The sequence below is a fragment of the Schistocerca nitens genome, chromosome 1, assembly GCF_023898315.1.
Source record: "Schistocerca nitens isolate TAMUIC-IGC-003100 chromosome 1, iqSchNite1.1, whole genome shotgun sequence".
Classification (NCBI taxonomy): Eukaryota; Metazoa; Arthropoda; class Insecta; order Orthoptera; family Acrididae; genus Schistocerca; species Schistocerca nitens.
In genome coordinates this window covers 805746742-805765147 of record NC_064614.1, presented here as the reverse complement: position 1 = coordinate 805765147, position 18406 = coordinate 805746742, and the positions used below count along the sequence as shown (strand labels likewise).

Sequence of the window (18406 nt, the reverse complement as noted above, 5' to 3'; positions counted from 1 at the left end):
AGGCGAGGGCTAGTGGAAATCCTTGGGTAACAGAAGAAAAATTGAATTTAATTGATGAAAGGAGAAAATATAAAAATGCAATAAATGAAGCAGGCAAAATGGAATACAAACGTCTCAAAAATGAGATCGACAGGAAGTGCAAAATGGCTAAGCAGGGATGGCTAGAGGACAAATGTAAGGATGTAGAGGCTTATCTCACTAGGGGTAAGATAGATACTGCCTACAGGAAAATTAAGGAGACCTTTGGAGAAAAGAGAGCCACTTGTATGAATATCAAGAGCTCAGATGGAAACCCAGTTCTAAGCAAAGAGGGGAAAGCAGAAAGGTGGAAGGAGTATATAGAGGGTCTATACAAAGGTGATGTACTTGAGGACAATATTATGGAAATGGAAGAGGATGTAGATGAAGATGAAATGGGAGATATGATACTGCGTGAAGAGTTTGACAGAGCACTGAAAGGCCTGAGTCGAAACAAGGCTCCGGGAGTAGACAAAATTCCATTAGAACTACTGACGGCCTTGGGAGAGCCAGTCCTGACAAAACTCTACCATCTGGTGAGCAAGATGTACGAGACAGGCGAAATACCCTCAGACTTCAAGAAGAATATAATAATTCCAATCCCAAAGAAAGCAGGTGTTGACAGATGTGAAAATTACCGAACTATCAGTTTAATAAGTCACAGCTGCAAAATACTAACGCGAATATTTACAGACGAATGGAAAAATTGGTAGAAGCCGACCTCGGGGAAGATCAGTTTGGATTCCGTAGAAATGTTGGAACACGTGAGGCAATACTGACCCTACGACTTACCTTAGAAGCTAGATTAAGGAAGGGCAAACCTACGTTTCTAGCATTTGCAGACTTAGAGAAAGCTTTTGACAATGTTGACTGGAATACTCTCTTTCAAATTCTGAAGGTGGCAGGGGTAAAATACAGGGAGCGAAAGGCTATTTACAATTTGTACAGAAACCAGATGGCAGTTATAAGAGTCGAGGGGCATGAAAGGGAAGCAGTGGTTGGGAAGGGAGTGAGACAGGGTTGTAGCCTCTCCCCGATGTTAGTCAATCTGTATATCGAGCAAGCAGTAAAGGAAACAATAGAAAAATTTGGAGTAGGTATTAAAATCCATGGAGAAGAAATAAAAACTTTTAGGTTCGCTGATAACATTGTAATTCTGTCAGAGAGAGCAAAGGATTTGGAAGAGCAGTTGAACGGAATGGACAGTGTCTTGAAAGGAGGGTATAAGACGAACATCAACAAAAGGAAAACGAGGATAATGGAATGTAGTTGAATTAAGTCGGGTGATGCTGAGGGAATTAGATTAGGAAATGAGACACTTAAAGTAGTAAAGGAGTTTTGCTATTTGGGGAGAAAAATAACTGATGATGGTCGCAGTAGAGAGGATATAAAATGTAGACTGGCAATGGCAAGGAAAGCGTTTCTGAGGAAGAGAAATTTGTTAACATCGAGTATAGATTTAAGTGTCACGAAGTCGTTTCTGAAAGTATTTGTATGGAGTGTAGCCATGTATGGAAGTGAAACATGGACAATAAATAGTTTGGACAAGAAGAAAATAGAAGCTTTCGAAATGTGGTGTTACAGAAGAATGTTGAAGATTAGGTGGGTAGATCACGTAACTAATGAGGAGGTATTGAATAGGATTGGGGAGAAGAGAAGTTTGTGGCACAACTTGACTAGAAGAAGGGATCGGTTGGTAGGACATGTCCTGAGGCATCAAGGGATCACAAATTTAGCATTGGAGGGCAGCGTGGAGGGTAAAAATCGTAGAGGGAGACCAAGAGATGAATACACTAAGCAGATTCAGAAGGATGTAGGTTGCAGTAGGTACTGGGAGATGAAGGAGCTTGCACAGGATAGATTAGCATGGAGAGCTGCATCAAACCAGTCTCAGGACTGAAGACCACAACAACAACAACTATCTTTAAAATTGGGGATAACTTAGCTGGGAGTTCATCGTAGAACCTGGAGTTTCAACCGATTTTAGCGACTTGGGTTGTTTCTCAACACAATTGACAGTAATATCTGTTTCATTCATTTTTGTAATGGTGCAAACAAACAAAAAATTACGTAACTTTGTTATTTAAAGGTGACAAAATCTTATGACAACTGGTCGTTCCCTTACCACATTATTGGACAGAGTCCTGTTGGCGACGGGCACAATCCCACATAGTTTTCGAAGTACTTAGATTTCCCCCATTCTTCGAGCGCTCAGTGCTGCGTTTGTAGAAATATACGTATATTTTACGCCCACGCATTAAGACATTCTTTGTAAACGAAGATTCTTTATGAAAATCACAATAGATTCTTCAATACTGCGAAACTCTTCTCGTTCTGTTGCAGAACATTAGGAAGTTTTATACTCATGGTGAAAGCTTTTGTGTAGCCTGTAAACGACATTATTATTTTTTATTTTTATGTCCTCTGTGCTGAGCCTGATTCATACACATACGAGGACGTGCTGGAAACCAGTTAAAATTACATCATCCGCAAAAAATTCTGTGCGGCGTTAAAAATACACGACCGTTGATGACGAGCGTGTAGATAGATACCGGCAGGGAAGAATTAAAATGAAAAAAAACAAGCAACCAGTTCCTTGTCTATAAATACAAATAACATCCGTTTATCAACATGGCAAGTTCAAATGGTTCAAATGGCTCTGAGCACTATGGGACTCAACTGCTGTGGTCATTAGTCCCCTAGAACTTAGAACTACTTAAACCTAACTAACCTAAGGACATCACAAACATCCATGCCAGAGGCAGGATTCGAACCTGCGACCGTAGCAGTCGCACGGTTCCGGACTGCGCGCCTAGAACCGCGAGGCCATCGCGGCCGGCAACATGGCAAGTGTATCCTACTTAATACTGTTATGTTCTTCCAAGCAGCGACGGAAAGTTCACTTAATATTGATCCTAGTATAATTTGAATTCGTATGACGGATGATCAAACAGGCACTCCATTCATACAATTTTAGTTGGTGTCGACTTCAATCTACACTCGATATCCTGGTGAAAACACATGTTTGTAGTCGATGGTAGGCGTAAAACGTCATCCGAAATCGTACTGAATGACCTCTCAGAAAATTATTTTGATCAACTAGCTCGGGAGCTCACTCAAAGTGTAAATGGTTACGAAAACATTCTTGACCTCTTAGTAACAAATAACCCTGACCAAATAGGAAGCATCGTAACGAATACAGGGATTAGTGACCACATGGTGGTTGTAGCTAGACTGAAAATCGTAACATCCAAACCCACCAAAAATAAACACAAGATATATCTATTTAAAAAAAGCAGATAACATTCGCTTGTCACCTTTCTAAGAGACTGTCTCCAGTCCTTCCAGTATGACTGTGTAATCGTAAACGAGATGTGGTTTAAATTCAAAGAAATAATATTGACGGCAGTTGAGAGATATATACCAAATAAATTAATAGTAGTTGGTACTGATCCACCATGGTATACAAAACAATATCGCAGAAGCAACGAGAAAAGAACGCTAAATTCTAAAGATCTGCAAATTTTTACAGAAGCTCGAAATTTCGCACGAACTTCAATGCGAGGTGCTTTTAACAGTTTCCACAATAAAACTCTGCCTCGAAATATGGCAAAAAACCCAAAGAGATTCCGGTCGTATATAAGGTACACAAGCGGCAAGAGGCAATCAATACCCTCCCTGCGCCATTAACAATGGTCATACTATTGACGACAGTGCCACTACAGCAGAGTTACTAAAAACGGTTTTCCGAAATTCCTTCACAAACGAAGACGAAGTAAATATTCTGGCGTTTTAATCAAGAACAACTAGTAACGTGAGTAACTTAGAAGTAGGTACCCTTGGTGTAGCGAAGCAGCTTAAAAAATTGAGAAAACAGGGGTTCCTGTCCAGTTTGTATACCAGTCACGTTCCTCTCAGAGTATGCTGATAAAATATCTCCATACCTGGTAATCGTATACAACCGCTCGCTCGTAGAAAGATCCGTACACAAGGACTAGAAAGTTGTTAAGTCACGCTAATACCCAAGAAAGAAAATAGTAGTAATCCACTGAATTACAGATCCACATCTCTAACGTCGGTTTGCAGTAGGTTTATGGAACATATACTGTGCTCGAACATTGTGAATCACCTCGATGAAAACGATTTATTGGCAAATAGCCAACACGGATTCAGAACATATCGGTCTTGAAGCACAAGTAGTTCTTTATGCTCAAGAAGTCATTAGTGCTATCGACAGCGGACGTCAGATTGATTCAATATTTTTAGATTTCCAGAAAGCTTTTGACATCGTTTCTCACAAGCGTGCCTATGGAGTATCGTCTCAGTTGTATGACTGGGTTCATGATTTCCTGCCAGAAAGGTCACCGTTGGGAATCATTGACGGAAAGTGATTGAGTAAAACAAAAGTAATATCTGACATTACAGAAGAAAGTGTTACGGGCCCTCAGCTGTTCCTGATCTGCATAAACGATTTAGGAGACAATATGAGCATCAATCGTAGATTATTTGCAGATGATGCTTTCATTTACCGTCATGTAAAATCATGAGACGATCGTCTGACCCCGGTAGCTCAGTGGCCAGCGCGACAGAATGTCAATCCTAAGGGCCCGGGTTCGATTCCCGGGTGGGTAGGAGATTTTCTCCGCTCAGGGACTGTGTGTTATGTTGTCCTAATCATGATCATTTCATCCCCATCGACGCGCAAGTCGCCGAAGTGGCGTCAGATCGAAATAGTTGCACCTGGCGAACGGTCTACCCGACGGGAGGCTCTAGTCACACGACATCTCTCATCTCATCAGACGATCAAAACGAATCACTTGTATAGTGATAAATATGGTAATTGACTTTAAATCATGAAAAGTGTGAAGTCACTGAAAATAATCCACTAAATTCCAGTTAGACGATAAATCACACAAATCTAAATGCTGTAAACTGAATGAAATACCTAGGAATTACAGTTACAAATCAAATGGCTCAAAGCACTATGGGACTTAACATCTGAGGTTAGCAGTCCCCTAGACTTAGAACTTCTTAAACCTAACTAACCTAAGGACATCACACATATCCATGCCCGAGGCAGGATTCGAACCTGCGACCGTAGCAGCAGCGCAGTTACAATTACGAACAACTTAAACTGGAACAGTCACATAGATAACGTTATACGTTTGACGGCTTTTGGAGCAATACTGTGTTGTGTTGGATCTGCATCAGACAGGACTGACGGAGGATATCGAAAAAGTTCAAAGAAGTGCAGCTCCTTTTGTATTTTCGCGGTACAGGGGAGAGAGTGCCACGGATATGATACACGAATAGGGAGTGGCAGTCATAAAAACAAAGGCATGTTTCGCTGCGGTAGGACCTTCTCACGAAATTTCAATCGTCAACTTTCTCCTCGGAGTGTGCAAATATTTTGTTGGCGCTCGCACATAGGCAGAAATAATGATCATAATAAAATAAGAAAAATCAGAGCTCGCACGGAAAGGTTTAAGTGTTCGTTTTTCCCTCGCGCTTATCGAGAGTGGAACGATAGAGAAGTAGCTCAAAGGTAGTTCGAAGAACCCTCTGTCAGGCACTTAATTGTGAATTGCAGAGTAACCACGTAGATGCAGATGCAGATCAAAGTACATTTAAATCGAAGCAGGAGATTGGGGTGTGGGTGGGGGGAGGGGCGTACTAGGCAGGCGGTCACAGCTTTTAACTGTCGTTTGTTTATTTGTGCTGTATGTGACAGATCAAGCGACATGTAGCCTCGCTCCGCTACCGATGAGCATGGCTCGCAATCAGAAGTGTGGCGCTGGCAGACATCGGTGCCACTAGCGGGACGTGCCCCGAGCATCGGCCAATAAACTGCAAGCAGCTGCTGAATGTCAATAAGTGCCCGCTACCTATCTGACATCGACCTGCTCCAGCCTGCGGAGTACGGACTCACATTTGGGAAGTATTATTCTGCTTCACAATGTCGCGTTCCTACCTTTTATTTTCTGTGTGGGCTCGTATTGTGAATTATCTCAATTCCCCCCTGTTGACGACTAATTACGTCTAATGCATGGGTTCTACTCTGTGAGGATTTCTCGCACACAGTACTTGTCGTGCTTGAGAGTTACACACAAGCTCGACGTGAGAGGGCGGGGGAGGGGAGGGCTAAATCCTTGGAGTCCAAGACTGTTGGGGGCCCAAGTCCCTCAAAGGCGCTCAATTGGTAGACATCAGGCTGCTACTGTAAAATAAATTATGTATCGTATAACAAACAAAAGAACATTATACCAGCTGCTGAAACTCACAGTAAGTTAAATTTGCCAGCTGAAACACTTCCTATGGCCCGGCCTGTTTTGCATTATGTGAGATTTTCAACTGCTTAATCATGACAAACGTTTGGCTAAAGTTGTTGGTACTACTGACTACAGAAACAAATTATTAAAAGCTCACAATACTACCATAGACGCTGACGTAAACATTTTGAGACTTTATTATGTGATTTAAAATATCTTCGCGAAAATTGGGACACTATTTTCCCTGAATGTAAGTTGTTGCCAGTGCAATTAATATCGATTCTGAATTTCCTGAGGTGTGCACTAAGAAGCGGAAATCATTGAGGTGTGCACTAAGAAGCGGAAATCATTTCATGTTGACACCAGGAAAGATGCGACAGACTGAATTCAGAAGATTTATTCAAAGTAAATATTTTTATGTCGTTGTTGACAATTTACTGACTAACTTGAATAACCAATATAAAACAGCAAAGATTTCAGTTGAAACATCCGAATTTTTATGGAAATACACAAAGATATATTGAAAGGTTTCAGATAGATTATATAAAGGTAAGAGAGAGATTTAGGAACCAGGTTTTAAATTGTAAGACTTTTCCAGGGGCAGATGTGGACTCAGACCACAATCTTTTGGTTATGAACTGTAGATTAAAACTAAAGAAACTGCAAAAAGGTGGGAATTTAAGGAGATGGGACCTGGATAAACTGACAGAAACAGAGGTTGTAGAGAGTTTCAGGGAGAGCATTAAGGAATGATTGACAGGAATGGGGGAAAGAAATACAGTAGAAGAAGAATGGGTAGCTTTGAGAGATGAAATAGTGAAGGCAGGAGAGGATCAAGTAGGTAAAAAGACGAGGGATAATAGAAATCCTTGGGTAACAGAAGAGATATTGAATTTAATTGATGAAAGGAGAAAATACAAAAATGCAGTAAATGAAGCAGGCAAAAAGGAATACAAACGTCTCAAAAATGAGATCGACAGGAAGTGCAAAATGGCTAAGCAGGAATGGCTAGGGGACAAATGTAAGGATGTAGAGGCGTATATCACTAGGGGTGAGATAGATACTGCCTACAGGAAAGTTAAAGAGACCTTTGGAGAAAAGGGAACCACTTGCATGAATATCAAGAGCTCAGATGGAAACTCAGTGCTAAGCAAAGAAGGGAAAGCAGAAAGGTGGAAGGAGTCTATAGAGGGTCTATACAAGGGCGATGCTCTTGAGGGCAATATTATGAAAACGGAAGAGGATGTAGATGAAGATGAAATGGGATATATGATACTGCGTGAAGAGATTGACAGAGCACTGAAAGCCTTAAGTCAAAACAGTGCCCCGGGAGTAAACAACAATCCATTAGAACTACTGATAGCCTTGGGAGAGCCAGCCCTGACAAAATTCGAGTGATGCTGAGGGAATTAGATTAGGAAATGAGACTCTTAAAGTAGTAAATGAGTATTGCTATTTGGGGAGCAAAATAACTGATGATGGTGGAAACAGAGAAGATATGAAATGTAGACTGGCAATGGCAAGTAAAGCGTTTCTGAAGAAGAGAAATTTGTTAACATCGAGTATAGAAAATTATCTCAGATAACTGTGCAGTAACAGCGCGTCACAGATCTGAGGACCTCGGCAACTGAATGTAATTCGGCAACGCAACAACACTTTGATACTGTGATTCAAACATCTGCTGAATGAAAGGGTCGCAAAGCGCCATTGATAGTGTTAGGACAAATAGGTTATATGTTACCCGTTGCACGATTCGTTGCGGTTTGCATGCAATGGTACTGATGTCAGTTTACTGACATTTGTGGGCACTGGCACCATACGTTTCTTCAATGTACAAATCAGTATAATATTTAGCGTTTTTTAGAAAGTGAAGTGAAAATAAATGCACCAGTTTAAAAAATAAAAGTAAATTACACTTACTTATATTTTACACTAATGAATTATTGAGTAGCATCCGAAGTCGAACTTGTAACTTCATTAGTCTTATCAGTTTGCTCTCTTGCCGTATGAGCCCTGTCGAACTATCATCCAGTTCCATAGCTGTGGTGGTCTTGCGTCCATAACTATTATCTTCATCATTACTTATCAAACTAATATTTACTGCTCTACTTTCAGTCTCCTTCTCCACGAAAGCGTTATGGTACTGGTAGTCTTTCTCGGTGTGTGAGGCTCGGCCAGTAAGTAGTTTACCTAGTTTACTTTCCCGGAAAATAAACTGTGCTCGTGACATGCGAGGGCTGGCCAGCTCGACTGGTTATGTGTTGACAACGCTGACACTGGCTTACGATGCATACCGGAGCATCTTGCCAGTGTGCTGCCAGTAACCATGGAGTTACCACTACAAAGTGTGTCCGCTTGTGAGCTGCGCTCTGTCATTCATTTTTTCACAAAACAAATATCCGCTGTCGATATGCATAGAGTGTTAATCTCTTCCTATGGGGAAGGCTGTATGATCATTTAACTGATTCGACGTTGACGCGTACCGTATGTGGAAGGTCGGGGAGATGAGCAAGACGAACAGCGCAGAGGGAGCTCCACTACAACGACACGTAATGACGTCATTATTGCAATTCGCAGTATTGTGAAGGAATATCGTTGTGTTACCACTGACATCCTAATGCGGCTACCTCCTGGGGCTGCAATTGGACACTCATCCATCGCAAAGATCCTGGCAGACCATCTTCACTACCGAAAAGTCTGTGCATGACGGATGCCATGTTTGCTGAGTGATGTCCACAAGTAGCAACGGTTGGACTCAAGAGGGGGTTGTCACTGGGGATGAGACCTGGGTCCATCACTCGAATTCCGAGACAAAACGTAGTAAAATGGAACACCTACCGCCGTTCTTGCGAAGTTATTTATTAGATGGGTACCAGTTTCGGTGCTTCAGTGCATCACCTTCAGACCTTAACTGATGCTGAGGAGTTTAAGTCCATCTGTATAACGGTTCATCATTGGCTAACATCTATGAACTGGTTTTCGCAGACTACCTGTAAAAACGACGTTGTGTCTCCAACCGTGGAGTTAACATCCTCAGCGTCAGTTAAGGCCTGAAGATGGTGCACTGAAACACCGAAACTGGAAGCTGTATAATAATAACACCGTGAGGACGCCTATAGTTTTTCCATTTTATTACATAAGTGAACGGCCAAAGTCCCTCAAACCTCCAGTCACAAGGTCGGACATACAAAACCTGCTGCTAAACGTCAGCGCATTGTGTGGAAGAAACCTGGGAAAAGTGCCCCAAATTGGCAAAGCTCACACATTCGGCAGGGAAACTTATGGCATCCGAATTTTGAAACAGTCAGGGGATTTTGCTCGTTTACTATCTATCGCGCAACATCACAATGAGCGCAGAGAGGTACTATATTTTCTTAAGTATCTCCATGTTGCCATCAAAAGAAAGCGTCCTGGACTTTCGTCTCGCCAAGTTCTCTTCCTTCATGTGAATGCTCGGTTTTAAACAGCTCTAAAGACCCCACATGGAGCTCGGAATATTCAATAGGGAAGTGTTCCCGCATCTTCCATATTGATCAGCTCTTGCCCCAAGTGATTTTCATGTGTTCACCCAACTCAAAGGTCAACTAGGACCTAAGCATTCCAATACCGACGACAAAGTCACATCAACAGTGAGCAGCTGGTTAGGAGCACAGCATTCGATCTGGTACAACACTGTCCGCAGCTCGTGGTCGTGCGGTAGCGTTCTCGCTTCCCACGCCCGGGTTCCCGGGTTCGATTCCCGGCGGGGTCAGGGATTTTCTCTGCCTCGTGATGACTGGGTGTTGTGTGATGTCCTTAGGTTAGTTAGGTTTAAGTAGTTCTAAGTTCTAGGGGACTGATGACCATAGATGTTAAGTCCCATAGTGCTCAGAGCCATTTGAACCATTTGGTACAACACTGGTTTGGAAAACTTGTGTCATGTTACCAACACAGCTTGGAAAAACATGGCGACTATATAGAAAAGTGGCAGAAGCATTGCAGAATGTCAGTGAAATTATTTCAACATGATAATTCGTGTGTAATTTTTTTAATATACAAAACATGGAAACTTACTTATTGGACGCCCCTTATATTTAACCTTTGAACATTCATTCATGATTCATCCAACAGTGTGTTAGTTCTTTCAGAACCACAATGGGGAAACTAGAGATATGGTTTAGGGCTATTTTTTGTTTTACTACATTCCAAATTATGTTGATTGTGATAGAACATTTTACAAGGTGTATCATAGATATTTCTATTTTTCTGAACTAACAGAGGGCATTGGATTTAACTTTGTTCTTAATAAAGCAATGTCCGGTAATACGTCGTTTTGAAATAGTACAGGGATGAAGGAAACTGCATATTGTAATAAAAGTGCTGGAAGGACTTCATTGAAAAGCGAGTGCGAAATTTAGAACACGATCTTAGCTATCGTGCATCACACACTACAAACTCTTTTCTTTCAATGAAATTATTTCAATTTAATGTTATCAAAATTGCAGATATATTTAGAAATGGTATTTAAATCTGTAATTACCGCATTTTGCTCCAATTTTGCTATAAAATTTGCGCGGAAAAGTGAAATGTGAATGCAGATCAAAATGCCCTGAAAAAAAATTACTTACTGGAGACAGGGTATTTAACTTTAGGTGTCAGTTCTGTAATTAGGAAGCCTGTCTTTCCGCACTTACGTGGGAAAACAATGTCACGTGTTTTAATACCGGAAACTAAGTAAACAAATTTCAAGAAGGTATTCTGTGACTTATAATAAGAAACTAACTTCAGTAGTTCGTTGTTTCCACTGTAAGAACAAGAGCTGAAACAACAGCACCTAAACTCTGAGAGATGAGCATTCAATTTTGTATAGAAAATGAAGCATTTGCAGACATTGTATTATTGATAAGTAATGTTTATGTTCGTCTTCTGCGGCAGGAACAGCTACTCTGATACAACTGTATACAGGGTGAGTCATAAATGAGGAAAAATATGCCGAGGACCGCATGCTGCTATGCGTAACACGTGACGCACCGTTGTTAATTTCGTTCACCTAGGTGTACTGTGTACGTAAAACAAAAACACTTGTTAACCATTGAACGAGATACCGACGAGCCTCATGATCACGACATGTCATTCACCAACAGATACAAAACATGACACTCCAATGAGCTGATGAGTATCTGCCAGCGTTTGAAAGATCCGAGAAAGAACAAATCCCATGATAATGTATGTGAAATTGTATCCGAACTTGTGAATCACACGTTGCCGGCGGTAACGGAGTGTACAGTGCCATATTAGGGAATGTGTGTCCTGTAAGCGGAAAGAGTGGTCAACGGCAGAAGTAAAACCGCGGCGTGCATGACGTGTTTACAACGCCTCTGCGCTGCTCACTCTGCCCGATACTCGCCGTGTCGACAGCTGCTAACGGCCGCGTCGCACTGTTTCTACAGTACCATGGCAAGTTTCACAAACGAGGAATACGCCGACATCCACCTCATCTACGGGCTTGCAGATGTAAGAGTTGACGATGCAAGGCAACTGTATCACGAGAGGTTTCGTAGCCGGCACCTTCGATCTGCAAAAACGTTTTACTCTCTGGACAGGCGCTTGAGGGAGTATGGTGCATGTGTAGCACCTCCAGGATTTAGTGGTCGTGGCTGACCGTCGACATACAGTGCGGATGACGAAGAAAAAGTGTTACAAACTGTTGCGGAGCACCGAACAACAAGCACCAGGTCTCTTGCCACTGCGGTCGGAATGTCACAATCTACTGTTATGCGAGTACTCCATAGAAACCATTACCATCCCTTTCGCATGCAGAAGGTACAGGCATTATTGCCGGAAGACTACCAGAGGAGGCTGGACTTCTGCAACTTTATCCTACGGCGTCAGACACAAGACCAGCATTTTTCACGAACAATACTGTTCACCGACGAAGCCTATTTCACGAAGGAGTGTATAGTGAATTCGCATAATTGGCACCAGTGGGTCGAAGAAAACCCCCACAGCACAGTGATACGAGGGTACCAACAACGATGCGGTGTCAATGTCTGGTGTGGTATTATTGATCACCATCTCATAGTGCCACATGTGCTACCACAAAGGCTTACAGGAGAGCGGTATCTGCGTTTCCTGGATGCTACTTTACCGGAATTGTTCGAAGACGTTAGTTTGGCTTCTCGTATGAACCTGTGGTACATGCATGATGGTACCCCCGCTCACTTCAGCGGCACAGTGCGACGCCACCTGGACAATGCCTTCCCTTCGAAATGGATCGGTCGTGGAGGCCCTGTAGCATGGCCAGCAAGATCGCCACACCTGAATCCACTGGATTTCTCTTTGTGGGGCCATCTGAAATCTGTGATTTATGAAAGAGAGGTTGTTGATGTGAACACCCTTCAACGCAGAATACAATATGTCTATGATATTACGCAAAGAGATATAGACATTGTAAGTAGGCTGTATGTAAGTAGGCTGTTTAGGTTTTTATATTGGTAACGCCACGTAGCGCTCTGTCTGAAAATCACTGGCTGTGCTGTGTGCAGTCTGTGGCTGGTTTGCATTGTTGTAATACTCGCCATTGTAGCGTTGGGCAGTTGGCTGTTAAAAGCGCGTAGCGTTGCGCAGTTGGAGGTGAGCCGCCAGCAGTGGTGGATGTGGGGAGAGAGATGGCGGAGTTTTGAAATTTGTAATACTGGATATCATGAACTGCTATGTACACTCCTGGAAATTGAAATAAGAACACCGTGAATTCATTGTCCCAGGAAGGGGAAACTTTATTGACACATTCCTGGGGTCAGATACATCACATGATCACACTGACAGAACCACAGGCACATAGACACAGGCAACAGAGCATGCACAATGTCGGCACTAGTACAGTGTATATCCACCTTTCGCAGCAATGCAGGCTGCTATTCTCCCATGGAGACGATCGTAGAGATGCTGGATGTAGTCCTGTGGAACGGCTTGCCATGCCATTTCCACCTGGCGCCTCAGTTGGACCAACGTTCGTGCCGGACGTGCAGACCGCGTGAGACGACGCTTCATCCAGTCCCAAACATGCTCAATGGGGGACAGATCCGGAGATCTTGCTGGCCAGGGTAGTTTACTTACACCTTCTAGAGCACGTTGGGTGGCACGGGATACATGCGGACGTGCATTGTCCTGTTGGAACAGCAAGTTCCCTTGCCGGTCTAGGAATGGTAGAACGATGGGTTCGATGACGGTTTGGATGTACCGTGCACTATTCAGTGTCCCCTCGACGATCACCAGTGGTGTACGGCCAGTGTAGGAGATCGCTCCCCACACCATGATGCCGGGTGTTGGCCCTGTGTGCCTCGGTCGTATGCAGTCCTGATTGTGGCGCTCACCTGCACGGCGCCAAACACGCATACGACCATCATTGGCACCAAGGCAGAAGCGACTCTCATCGCTGAAGACGACACGTCTGCATTCGTCCCTCCATTCACGCCTGTCGCGACACCACTGGAGGCGGGCTGCACGATGTTGGGGCGTGAGCGGAAGACGGCCTAACGGTGTGCGGGACCGTAGCCCAGCTTCATGGAGACGGTTGCGAATGGTCCTCGCCGATACCCCAGGAGCAACAGTGTCCCTAATTTGCTGGGAAGTGGCGGTGCGGTCCCCTACGGCACTGCGTAGGATCCTACGGTCTTGGCGTGCATCCGTGCGTCGCTGCGGTCCGGTCCCAGGTCGACGGGCACGTGCACCTTCCGCCGACCACTGGCGACAACATCGATGTACTGTGGAGACCTCACGCCCCACGTGTTGAGCAATTCGGCGGTACGTCCACCCGGCCTCCCGCATGCCCACTATACGCCCTCGCTCAAAGTCCGTCAACTGCACATACGGTTCACGTCCACGCTGTCGCGACATGCTACCAGTGTTAAAGACTGCGATGGAGCTCCGTATGCCACGGCAAACTGGCTGACACTGACGGCGGCGGTGCACAAATGCTGCGCAGCTAGCGCCATTCGACGGCCAACACCGCGGTTCCTGGTGTGTCCGCTGTGCCGTGCGTGTGATCATTGCTTATACAGCCCTCTCGCAGTGTCCGGAGCAAGTATGGTGGGTCTGACACACCGGTGTCAATGTGTTCTTTTTTCCATTTCCAGGAGTGTATATTATGATTTTTCAACACTATTAAGGTAAATACATTGTTTGTTCCCTATCAAAATCTTTCATTTGCTAACTATGCCTCTCAGTAGTTAGTGCCTTCAGTAGTTTGAATCTTTTATTTAGCTGGCAGTAGTGGCGCTCGCTGTATTGCAGTAGTTCGAGTAACGAAGATTTTTGTGAGGTAAGTGATATATGAAAAGTATAGGTTATTGTTAGTCAGGGCCATTCTTTTGTAGGGATTTTTCAAAGTTGCGCTAAAAATATTGTGTGTCAGTTTAAGCACAGTCATGTATAATTTTTCTAAGGGGACGTTACAACATGTTGGATCGTGTTCAGCAATCCTTCCTGTGAAGAGTTCATCTTTGCCACACACATCGTGGCCGTCATTTCGAACAGTATTTATAAGCCGCCACTGCAGCTTCTGGTCATTGTTTCTATGTTAGTTTCGATTTGTACAGCTGTAGTGTGTTCGTCTGTATTAACTGCCACATACCTGTGTAGTTGTATTTTCTACTCTGCATCTATGTACTCGTTTCTTAAAACTAAGTCTGGGACACAAAAACCAAATTATAAAACATGCATGTACAGTAGTGCAGCCGCTCCTCACGTTCCTTTCCCTATGCCAACCAGCCACGATACACAATACCGGCCAGCGTAACCGGTACGATATGGATGTGGGCGCTGTCACTGCCTACAGTGTCACGCAGACCGCCGCTTGACGTCACATCCCTCGCCTTCTCGTGAGCGGGTAGACTACATACAACACCCGCATGTTGTGCCCTGTTGCCGATCTGTCCCCTTGGCCAACGTCGGTGCACAGTAACACCCAGAAGTCCATATTTCCAGATTTTTACCATTCAATTGCATTGTCATTTATTGACATAGGAACATGCGGAAAACGAATTTGTGTTTGTAGCTCAGTGTGTGACAATTTGCACGACATATTTTTCCTCATTTATGGCTCACCCTGTATAAATCTTCTGCTCTGCACCATTTCTTCAGGGGCATCTGCGTCCTAAATAAAGTGCAATAACGCGCCCCAGTCCGAATAATTTCCTCGAACGTTCGCTGGCTGTACATTACAGGTTAACTCTGCATCCAACATGCACCCAAGCTTAACGCTGTTCATAGAGGCTCGCTGCAACACGATTCAACTTTTTGCACCATGAACAACAGTTAATTCGCTCGAATTCCGCTGGCAGTATCTCGTGCAACGTATTATACCTTAGTGCAAATTGCATTTGTGAATATCTATTTATTATTTAATAAGAAATTATAATTATTCTATATTTCATCCCAGTGAGTATTACGAGTATTATTCTGAAAGTAAGGAACGATCGATCGCGAAATGGAAACCACAGTGAAAATCAAAACTGTTTTATTTGAAACAGTTAGGTACATCATCCAGCTACTTCACTACTTAGTCACTGCTCCGACTTCGACATCTGTCGTAGCGTTGTACCAACATTCCAATACCCTCGTAATAGAAGGCAGCCTCCTGTGTTTTTCGACGACTTTCTATGCTGCTCTTTGTCAGTGCCAAAATGCTGTCTCCGTAGACAGCGGTTCACCTCAGCAGAGATTACAATCAGAGGGAGCCGAGTCCAGGCAGTATAACGGGTGATCCCTTCCCAGCGAAATGGTGCAGTAGCGCCTTCATTGCCAATGCAGTGTGCAGGCGAGAACTGTCATGAAGAAGGAAGTGCATGACAGTTACGTTATGTGGGGTTGCATGAAATCAGGCGGAGTCTCTCGGCAGGCACACATACTTGGCGGGACACACTATTTATGTAGGCTTCTTTACGTGTTCACTGTGCGCTCAAAACAGAATAGCGACCTGCCGCTATCTACGGACATACTAGAAACACCACCCAACGTATCTGTGGAAAACTTCATCGGATTTTCGCTGTGGTTTTCATTTCGTGACTTAGCGTTCCTTACTTTCCAAATAGCTGTCGTATTTTTATGTCTCCAGTTTTTCGGTTGTTTGCAGATGACGCTGTCGTTTATCGACTAATAAAGTCATCAGAAGATCAAAACAAACTGCAAAATGATTTAGAAAAAATATCTGAATGGTAGGAAAAGTGGCAGTTGACCCTAAATAACGAAAAGTGAAAGGTCATCCATATGAGTGCTAAAAAGAACTCGTTAAACTACAGTTACACGATAAATCAGTCTAATCTAAAAGCCGTAAATTGAACTAAATACCTAGGTATTACAATTACGAACAACTTATACTGGAAAGAACAGATAGAAAATGTTGTGGAGAAGGCTAACCAAAGGCTGCAGGACACTTAGAAAATGTAACAGACCTACTAAGGAGACTGCCTAGACTACACTTGTCTGTCCTCTTTTAGAATACTGCAGCGCCGTGTGGGATCCTTTCCAGAGAGGACTCACGGAGTACATCGAAAAAGTTCAAAGAAAGGCAGCACGTTTTGTATTATCGCGAAATATGGGAGAGAGTGTCACAGAAATGATACAGGATTTGGGCTGGAAATCATTAAAAGAAAGGCGTTTTTCTTTGCGACGAAATCTTCTCACGAAATTCCAATCACCCACTTTCTCCTCCGAATGCGAAAATATTTTGTTGACACCGACCTACATAGGGAGGAACGATCACCACGATAAAATAAGGGAAATCCGAGCTCGTACGGAAAGATATAGGTCTTCATTCTTTCCGCGCGGTATTCAAGATTGGAATAATAGAGAATTCTGAAGGTGGTTCGATGAACCCTCTGCCAGGCACTTGAATGTGATTTGCAGAGTATCCATGTAGATGTAAATGTAGATGTTTAAGTCACGTCAAACCTTCTGCAAAATAACAATAACACAGGGTTGCTGTGTTTGTACACGGGGCTCAATCACACATTCTGTCTCCAGGCCCAGTCCTGGCTCTCAGCAGCTTTGGTTATACACTAAATGAAGTGTAGTTTTTGATAACCACAACACTCTGCATGTGAGCCGCACCCTTCAAGTAAATGAATTACGGTTGCCTCATCTAAATTTGTGACCGACAGCCTCTTTGAAATACACGACGAGAAAGTGGTGGAAGTTCAGAACTGTGGAGCGCTCACTGTGACAAATTCTCGCAGCTTGAGGCGCTCCTTCTCGACATTGCCGTGCGAGACGTCGGAGGCGAAGCCGGGTGGCAGGATGAAGACGCGCAGCGAACCGTTGTAGTCCGCGACGGCGACCACGTCCCTGGCCAGGGGCAGGTGGTGCGGGCAGACCGTGTTGAGCACGCGGCCGGAGATGTTCTGCGCCAGCGCCGGCGCGCTCGTGCTGTCGCGCAGGTGCCAGGCCTGCAGCGAGCCGTCCGCCAGCGCCACCAGCAGCAGCGACGGCCGGTGCACGGACCACGCGCACCACGACACCGGCGCCGTGTTGCACCGCCACAGCAGCGGCTGCCCGCCCGGCTCTGCGCAGCCCATCGTACAGCCGTACTACACAAGGTATTACCCATCAGACCACTGTCGTGTTTATGAACGTGAAACAGGGGGGAAGAGGTATTCATTGGACAAATATGTTATATTAGAACTGACATTACATTTTCATGCAATTTGGGTGCATAGATCCTGAGAAATCAGTACCCAGAACAACCACCTCTGGCCGTAATAACGGCCCTGATACGCCTGGGCATTGAGTCAAACAGAGCTTGGATGGCGTGTACAGGTACAGCTCTGCAACATGCGGTCGTGCATTATCCTGCTGAAATGTAGGGTTTCGCAGGGATCGAATGAAGGGTAGAGCCATGGGTCGTAACACATCTGAAATGTAACGTCCACTGTTCAAAGCGCCGTCAATGCGAACAAGAGGTGACCGCGACGTGTAACCCATGGCACCCCATACCATCACGCTGGGTGATACGCCAGTATGGCGATGACGAATACACATTTCCAATGTGCGTTCACCGCGATGTCGCCAAACACGGATGCGACCATCATGATGCTGTAAAAAGAACCTGGATTCAGCCGAAAAAATGACGTTTTGCCATTCGT

At 44.1% G+C, this 18406-nt stretch overlaps 1 protein-coding gene across 1 annotated transcript in view; it reads right to left on the bottom strand.

The window, feature by feature from the left end:
* Positions 1 to 17614: 17614 nt before the first annotated feature.
* LOC126204440 (dynein axonemal intermediate chain 3-like) overlaps positions 17615 to 18406 on the bottom strand; it is a gene marked incomplete at its 3' end in the record, with an annotated part of 162842 nt that continues 162050 nt past the window's right edge. Inside the window, exon 7 of the mRNA XM_049938862.1 lies at positions 17615 to 17826. Within this exon, the coding sequence (XP_049794819.1) occupies positions 17615 to 17826 (212 nt within the window). The remainder of the gene's footprint in view (positions 17827 to 18406) is intronic.